General features: G+C 39.4%; 1 protein-coding gene across 1 annotated transcript in view; it reads left to right on the top strand.

The window, feature by feature from the left end:
* The window catches only part of syt7b (synaptotagmin VIIb), a 74,491-nt gene that overhangs the window by 58,018 nt on the left and 7,066 nt on the right, over window positions 1-9,407 (top strand). Inside the window, 3 exon segments of the mRNA XM_025055502.1 lie at window positions 4,185-4,320; window positions 9,037-9,304; window positions 9,378-9,407. The exon segment at window positions 9,378-9,407 is cut by the window's right edge and continues 8 nt beyond it. Coding sequence (XP_024911270.1) covers window positions 4,185-4,320; window positions 9,037-9,304; window positions 9,378-9,407 — 434 coding nt within the window.

Below are 9,407 nucleotides of genomic sequence, written 5' to 3'. Positions count from 1 at the left end.
CAACAAAGAATCCAATATTACTCTACACACATTATTTTAGACTTGGAGCTGGTAAAAGAAAAAAGAAGCAATAAATCTTTGTCACTGTGTAGCAAATTTCATATCCCAGAACAGGTTAATGTGATTATATTGTCTGCCAGTGACGGAAAAAAATGAACCTTTTAGAAAAGAAAACTTAGAAAAGTGGCTGTTTTTATACCACAGCAGTCTGACTGACTTTCTATTAGAGCTGTAGTTGTTTTCTCATACACAGCGATGTTCGAATCTGTCGACTGTCATATCTCTGTATTAGATTTATAGACAGAAAATTAAGTTTAGTGTTCTTCTCGCTTGGAAAATGATTTTGATAGCAAAGACGTAGGAGCTTTTATAACAGACAGACTTCAAACCAAGGTCACATTTCAGACCAGAAACACAATTTATCATTGGTTTTTCAGCCTTAAGCGCCGTTAGCCTTTATAATGCAACAATTGATGGACATTGTTTTCAATTTCTGATAAAAGTAATGGGAAAAAAACAACTTGTCTGCTGTTTTTTAAGTGTACAATATATTAGTATTTTAATGGAACTGGGGTTTCATATAATAAATGCACACAAAGTTAACACACGTGGTGTGTTTGCTCTTATGCCCTTGACTCTTTTCCACGAAAAAGAATATATGTTTATTTTAGCAGATCAGGGGACAAACAGTGGACAGATACCCCATTGGTGACCAGTTGGGTGGGGAATATTTTTAACATTTTTTTCACCATTTTACTTGTTTGGTCTATTTTTGTTTTGTTTTGTTTTTTCAAAAAAAATATGGAATTCACAGAAGAAAATAGTAGTGGTTATACTCCGTGTGGACAGTTGGATTGAAGCAGTAATTGCTTTGTTTGTTCTTTGTCCACCTCTCGTTTTCCTCCTAACTTCTGGCCGTGCCACAAACAGCAGGTCTTTCTTTTTCTGCTTGGAATCAATGCAAATGTGAGAAAAGCAGGTCCCTCGTCCTGCTTGGCCCAGTGTTTCATCAGACTGGAACAGACGGAGCAGTGAATATATTTAATCTGTCTGAAAAAGCATGCATTTCACCAGCAGTGGACCGCCGATGAAAATAGTTTCCTGTATTAGGTTATTGCAGTTGCCCTAAATGGGATGATTTATTGACAACACAAAGTAGCGGTAGCATTGCTTGCTGTGTTTGGAAGTAAGAAGCATGAGATTATCACAGTCACATTCAGCATCAATACAGGATCTTTTGCTTCAACCAAAACCTAATGGAGGGGGAAAATATTATAAATTAAAATAAAACTTTTTCAGTCGACAACAACCGCAGTAAAGTTTAGCCTTTAGTCATGAGAATATTTTCTTTGGAGTGTCTCTGATTACATCAAGTGGTTATGACATTTTGTTGGTTGTTTTTTCATAAACTATCATTTCCATTCTGAAATGGTATTCATTCTAAACAACCTAAAGGCTCCTGTTGTTTATTTCAGAGCTCGTAAAATCTTTTTGTACTCCTGAAGGGAGTATTTTGTGCGGGTTTAGTTCAACGTAGTATCTGTCACAGTTCAGGACAAGAATGACTCCAACAGTCCAACAGTGACTGTTTCGTGTCATTTTTGTATTATGACATTTTAATTTACAAATAAAGAAAAAGCTCTCTGTAAAACCTCTCACACAGAAAACACTTATTCCATTTTGGATTCACCCTCTGCCGCTCTGTTACTGCTGTGACCTGCAGATCACAGGACAATAAACGCAGAGTGAAGAATCAATTCTTCTCCCATGCCACGCCGTATGCCCTCCTCCTCATTTCTGTGTTGTTTTTTTTTTTCTCGTACGCGTTTTTGCTCTAATTCTGCTTGTCTCTGTGCTCCACAGCATCTGTCCCCCCTTCTCTCCATCCTTCTTTATTTCGCCTGTAACTTGTCAGTCTGCTTCCTCTCTCCGCTCCAGAGCATCTGACTCTTCACCCAAACCAAATCTGCTGTGGGCTTTATTCCCAGGCTTTTATATCGTCTCAGCATGCAGGCTTGTGAATTCCCCCTCTGCAAAATCCTCTGTTTGTGTTGTGTGTGTGCACATGTGTGTGTGTGTGTGTGATTAGTGGGAGAATGCCTCATTTTTGCGTTAATTTAAGGCAATAACCTTTCTTTGCTCATTATACTTCCTCCTACTTTCCTTACAAAAACAAATCCTCCTCCTCACTTCATTTGATAAGCACAGATTGGTTTTCAAATTTATGTTTCCTCCTCAGTTCATTATTCCCACAAACCTCCTCCTAATTCCGCTCCTGCTTTTTACTTTTGTGTTTTACAGCTCACTTGTTTACAGTCTCTCGCTCTCTTTCACACACACACACACACACTCAGCCTCTCTTTCCTTCTCTCTCGTTGGCTCACACTCTCCCACACTCTGAATGCTCATTAGTCTTTTAGTCAATACACCAACACTGCCATTAGATCTGTGTCTTGCTTATGTCAACATAGTTGCTACATAATCAATTGATCACCGAGAGCAATTTTACTCCTGACCTATTTTAGCAGTGTCTTTGTTCAACACTTTACTTGATGTTTTCATTTTCAGAAACAGTTTTTTTTTTGTTTTTTTTTGTTTTTGTTTTTATCAAAATCCAAAACCGCGCTTTGGGAAAAGATTGACAAGAAGCTGGAGGTGTTGCTTGATGGAATGGAGGGGAAGCTGGTCGACAAAGCGCAGCAGATGATGAACAAAGAAGCAGGCAGGATGATGCAGGGGACTGTGGGCAGAGGAGAGGAAACAATGAGTGAGATTGAGCATAGAGGGAACGATACTGTTCTCCTCACGGACGCTCAGTGATCAGACTGAGGATTCAATGATCTGATGAGGTCTGAGAGTGAAGGAGCAATCAAGGAGATGAGCCGCAGGTGTGATTGTGAAGCAGCGAGGATGCTGTACTGTCCGTCCAGCAGGGACACACACACACACAGGAAAGGAAGAAGAAATACTTTATTTACTTTATACCTTTTCATACACACATTTTTTACTCCTGCATTTAACCCCTCCTTGAAATAGTCCCACAGAGCAGGGGAGTTTTGGTGCTTGGATTTGAACCGGCAACCTCCTGATGACAAACCTGACCTTGTAACCACTCGGCGACCTGCTGGCTCAGGCCAGACAAACTCACTTCAGGAAACTGCTTCTCTCCTTTTTACACTATTTGTCTACAATTCAACTATGATTTACTGTTTATTGCCTTTATTTATTGATCGTGATTTATGCAACACCTCTGAACGCACAAATGCGTTTCCCTAAGGAGAATTTATAGTATTTCACAACACATTACATTTTATGTCTGGAATAAATGCTGGAAACAGGTGGGAACAGCAGCGTAAAGCCCTGCGTGACTATAAACAGATGAATTGTTTCTTAATTTGAGATGAATTAGACATACGGGAGTGAATAATCTCTGAGGCTGCGAGTTGCTGATGGTTCGGTTAAGTTGGATGAAAACAGTATGCAGGTATATGTTCAGTTTGCACTTTCACATATTTAACATTCCATGTAATGGTGACATGCAATTAACTCACAACCTTTTCTGGAAAATGAATTGATCTTATTTAATCTGCCGTAACCACCAGGCTCTATTTTCACACAGGTTTGGAAAAGATTTGTTTTTAAAAATAGGACACCGCTTCACAAATTGTGGAACACAATTCCTTAAGGCAGTGGTTCTCAACCTTTTTCTACTCTGTTCCACCTGAGAAAACATGGAGCTCTCTGAGTACCACCATGATGACCAACATTAGAATACAGCAGCAGAGGCCTTCACTGTTAGCTCCACCACAGGAGAGGTGTTTAGAAATGTTTATTTTTAAATGTTGTATTAATTGTTCATGGTATGTTTCAGATTTATTCAATTGAAAATGTAAATGTGAAAATATGAATATTCCCCACGTACCACTAGAGGGCACTCGTACCACAGTTTGAGAACCACTGCCTTAAGGTGTTTTTATGCTTGCTTCCCCATCACGGACGTTGTCATTTTGGAACAGGAAACAGCTTGTCTCAAACTGGCACAGCTGTAAATATGAATTTCTTTTTCCAGGCGCTCCATGATCCTTGAACAGACACCGAAGGACCACCTGCACCTGTGAACACATTATTTAAAGTTAACTTTCAACTCAATTAATACTATGCACGTGTTTGTGTTCATTTTACAGGACTCCAGGAAATAAACCAGGCAGCAGCCCCCGAGGTCAGACCCCGGATGAGACTGGACGTCGACAGGGTCAGGGCCACGAGGCCAACTCTTCTGTTTCTGACCTGGCCAACTCAGTCACCAGTGACATGCTCATGGTAACCCACGATATGACACACCTCCGTCTGTGCTCTGGTCATTTTCAGTTTTACCATTATTAAGACAGGGTTCTCAGGATCTCCATTCATCTTTTTAAACCTAAGGTAAATGTAAGACGCAGACATTCAAATGAGGAAGTGGTAGACGATGAACGGAAGTGGAGGAAATCATGTAATTGGCTGAAAATAGGACGTTATCTCATCATCGGTTGTCTAAACACTGGCTCTAATTTAATCTTGCAGGGCATGTCCTCCTAGATAATGCTGATATCCGTGTTGTTAGTTTTTTAACAAAAAACAGGTGCCGTCTGGACATGAAGCTCTTCAGTTCATTCCTGATGTTAGAAACTCAGCTGAAGGTCGTTTTATGACCGGGCTGTAAGTTCATCGTCTTTCATCAGCACAGGACGTTAGTGCAGTTTCTATTGAAAAAACCTGCGTCACAATCAGAGTCGTCTTCACCGGTCATATCTGAATAAACACACCAGGAAATGAAATCGAAATGAAAACAGGACAAAAGGACAAAAGGACAGGAACAATACAGACACAAAAGAAACAGTGTGAGGACTGAGGTTGATGAGTTAGACTCCACTCAAGATTAGGGTTTAAACTGTGAGCTGTTATACAAGTAAATGTTATGGGAATTATGTCTGAATTGTGATTTCCAATCACATTTCACTGACAATCTACACACTGGACGAGTCTAACGATGCTGTTACATTGACTGCATTATTTGGCCCAATTGTCATCACAAGCAACAATGAGTGCTAGTATTGTTGTAGCAGAGTAATTGCTGGTATTTGTAACTCGCAGGGCGACATCTCGCTGGGGTTGTTTTTATAACTCAGTATTAAATATAAGTCTAGTTTTTCTACACCATGTAATAAAAACTATACTCGCCTAATGAGTTGCAGACTTGTTGGAGCCTGGCAGCGCCGCTAATAAAAAATCAACAGGACTGTGTAACAACTCCTCTGGGTCGGCTTCCAAATGCTCCACGCTGCCAAACTTGTTTGGATGAAGAAAATATAGGTTTTTAAATTCATCTCCAAAATGTATCTGAGGTATAAAAAATGATATACGACTGTTCACAAATTGTTTGGGTATACTTTGGCAATGCTACAGCAGGTACTTCTTAAATTGTAGAATCACTTTTTCCTAATGATTAAAACGATGAACAAAGCTGCAAAAATAAGAATATAATTTGTAAGTTTTACTGAGAAAAACACCTGGTGGTGAGGCGCTAACATTTCTACTATGTTCTGTTTGCCTTGTTTGGTCACAATTGGTCACAGGTAAGGTCACCAACAATGGGTGACGTGAACCAGAGCATGATTACGTTTTTAAAATGTGGTTTTACAGTAAGAGATGGCAGAGAACGGGGGCCAAAACTGGACCGTCTTAGTTTCTTGAAGACGTTTCACTTCTCATCCAAGAGGCTTCTTCATTTCTAACTGACTGAAAAACTGAGTTTCCTGGGCTGAAACCAGGAAATTGACCAAAAAAGGATGTGAAATTGACCACAAAAAAATAATGAATACATTTTCTGTGGTAAGGTACGTCCATGATTACACTTGTTCTGGGAAAAATTATTAAATGTATTAAATAATCTTCATATCCTTAACACTTAATGTCTGTAGAAATCCAGGGTTTTCTTACCCAGAATTTCAGAACTCTGCACCGAGGTTCACTTGACTTTCTTCTAGATGTTTCATCTATTTTGTGAGACATACTTTAAGATCAGTGAAACACCTGAGTATGTCAGGTGACCCCACTGACTCACACTTTCACCTGGACTTGGGGCTTGATGACCTGGATTTCTTCCCCACAGATACAATAGTAAAAGACTTCCCATCAGAAAAATCCATCAGAATTGAACAAACCTCTAGTGGCTGAGAAGTGTAACATCTCGTGTACTCTTCCACCTGTGAACTTCTGAGTCCTTTAGACATGACTTAAAAGTATTATTTCCTCCTCTTGAGTTTTTTGTAACTTAGAAAGTACTTAGTCATTCCCACTCATCTCACCCACCTGTGGAGCAGAGCTCACTATTACCACACGGTGTCTCAGCTAATAGAAACCTAGACTGATCTTCACACCAAAGCCAGACCCTGCGAAGGGAGGCGACGTACTCCTTATTCAGTGAGATTCAGTAATTAGCTGTGAAAGTACATGCAGTGCTGTGGGTGCTGTGAGAATATGGCAGTGATGGGTATGAGCAGGGTGTAATTATGTGGGACTCATGGCCGTCTGAGGTACTTTAAGCGTTCTTGCTTAATGAAGAAACTCAGTCTGACCAATTCTGCCAAAGACATATAAATACTATATACATATGTATATATATATGTTAGGCTGATTTTCAAGTCTGAGTCATTTGTCTACATTATGAGATATATTATTCATGCTCAAAACCTCCAGAACTGTACTTTTGTACGCTCGTATACGTGTGTACATACAAATCCTCTCAGTTTCCAAAGAGCTTTGCAGTACATGAGTAGGATCCTGGCAGTATTACACTTTTTGCTAGAATGTTCCTTGACATTACTTTCTCTGTGTGTGATGCTCACAGGGCCATGAATGTGCATCTGTTTTTGCCAGTGTGTTTGAAAAGACAGTGTTTAGCAAAGAAGTGATTATTTTCTAGATAACATCTGATGAATGTGATGTGAATACAACAAAAGTTAAGGCTGATTTTCAAGTCTGAGTCATTTGTCTACATTACTTTCAACTTATTTCTTTAATTCTCTCTATATATATGTGTATATATGTATATATATACATATATACACAGAGAATATATGTATATATATATACATATATTCTCTGTGTATATATGTATATATATACATATATACACAGAGAATATATGTATATATATATACATATAGTCCAAGTTCATTTTTCTGCTGGAATTTCTATTGGTTCATGTTGTATAGCACCTGCAGTAATCAACTGAGCCTCTCACAGGCAAACAGCAGAGTCTGACCGCTAAACTAAAGTCTGGCTCTAGCATAACTAACAACCATGAACACCTTTTTTTATGTCAGACCCAGTGCTCTCTTTATACCACACCAACAGTAACTCAGTGACCTGCAAAAAGGTTCTGTGTGTTGCAGGGTGCCTGGATTTTCTATCAGTGGAGAAGCAGTTGGTTTTTGGGTTTAGTACATAAAAGTCATTTTGGATTTGGACCTTTAAATGTGTGAATGTTTGATAATTGTTTCCTGAACAACAAAAACACACAATGTGCCTGCTTTTATCAGCTTCATTAGAATTAGCATCTGCTGTATGCACACGTGTGTGTGTGTTTTATAAATAAAGTGGTAGAGTTTGTTTTGTTCTGTTTTTCAAATCGAATCAGAAGAGTGGAAAATCTGTGGGAAACAAATGAACAGTGCCAGAGTGTAGAATGATGAGCGAAGGTAATTTAGGCCAGCTGCTGGGTGGAGAACTACGTAATGAAAAGTGATTATATTCAGCATGGAGAATGAGGCTGAGCAGCAGAAATGTGTGGAAGGAAATAAAATTGAAAAGATCTGCTCCTTCAGCGGTTCCTCCACGTATCTTTCCGTCAGACCCACACGTCTGTCTTTCTTAAGGCCATCATCAGTCAGAGGGTGGGTCTTCCAGCTGATTATCCTTTTTTATCACTTCACTGTGACAGACAATATTGCACAACAGAAATGACTCTACGGTTTTCAGTGAGCAGTTACATTCGAATGCCTATGTGCAGAATTAGGGCAACTGTTAAACTTAAAGGAAACAAATCTTTTCTCTTTGCCCCCAAAAAACTAGCATGCGTGTCCCAATGTTTAAGCTCAGGGCTTTGTTTGCAGCAGAGTATGTACTTCAGAGTGAATGGTCACTTTGAATATATTGATCCTCACAGTTGAATCCACAGTTGTTTGACTTTTCTCCTCCGTATGACTGTGCACAGTTGCTATAAAACTGCAAACGAACGGAAACTTTTCTTGGCTCTAGATGTTCACAGTTTAAATCTTTTTTTTTTTACAATCTATGTGGTCAGAAATATGTTGTAATGCTTATAAACTAACTACACTGTCATGTGATGTTACCTTTGCAAACACCTATTTAGAAATAACACCTGGCCTACTGACATTTGAATGTCATCCATCACAAATAAATCATTCTTCGTCTGAAAAAACTCTGCTTTGTCTCCTCGACACCTGTCCGAAAAAACTCAATCTTTTCTCTAACTTTATCTCGGAACTACCCCTCAAATCTGCTCAGTGTTAGCCCTGTCCATCAGCATCTTCAGGTCCGAAACCTTCTAGCAAAGCATCATCTCCTCTGGACAGTACTATATTCTATCTGATAATCATATGTACCATATTTCCGGACTATAAGTCGCTATAAAGTATAAATGTACCAGTGCCCTCTAGCGGCTGTCAGTGTGAAAATAACGAATATTTAAATTTGCAGTAGTACAGGAGTAGCATCTTTATTACAGATACTGGCACACAAGCCTAGAGTGCCCTCTAGCGGCTGTCAGTGTGAAACTAACAAACATAATATAAGTCATAAACACAGCCAAAGGATGAAAAATGGTGCGACTTATAGTCCAGAAAATACAATACATTAGAAAGAATGTTTCACATTTGAATACAGCCAATTATTATGTAAACAATCAATTTCAAATTTTCAGTTGTAGTCAAAAAAGTCAAATCAAATCACCATGTCCCCTTTGTCTCTCAGTTGTCTCCAGGTTCCGAGGAAGACGACCACGAGGGTCCAGTGTGTGAGAAGCTGGGTCGAATCCAGTTCAGTGTAGGATACAATTTTCAGGACTCTACCCTTACTGTAAAAATTCTGAAGGGACAGGATTTGCCCGCAAAGGACTTCTCTGGAACTTCTGACCCGTTCGTCAAACTCTACCTGCTGCCGGACAAGAAGCACAAACTGGAAACCAAAGTGAAGAGGAAGAACCTCAACCCCCACTGGAACGAGACCTTCCTGTTTGAAGGTATGATGAAGAAAGCTGAAATCAAATCTGTGTGAAAAGTCCAAAGTCCAAATATGCTTTGTGTCTTTCTCAGGGTTTCCATATGAGAAGGTGGTCCAGAGGA

Source organism: Cynoglossus semilaevis, chromosome 5 (genome assembly GCF_000523025.1).
Source record: "Cynoglossus semilaevis isolate Cse_v1.0 chromosome 5, Cse_v1.0, whole genome shotgun sequence".
In the NCBI taxonomy this organism is placed as follows: Eukaryota; Metazoa; Chordata; class Actinopteri; order Pleuronectiformes; family Cynoglossidae; genus Cynoglossus; species Cynoglossus semilaevis.
This window is presented reverse-complemented; position numbering and strand designations above follow the sequence as displayed.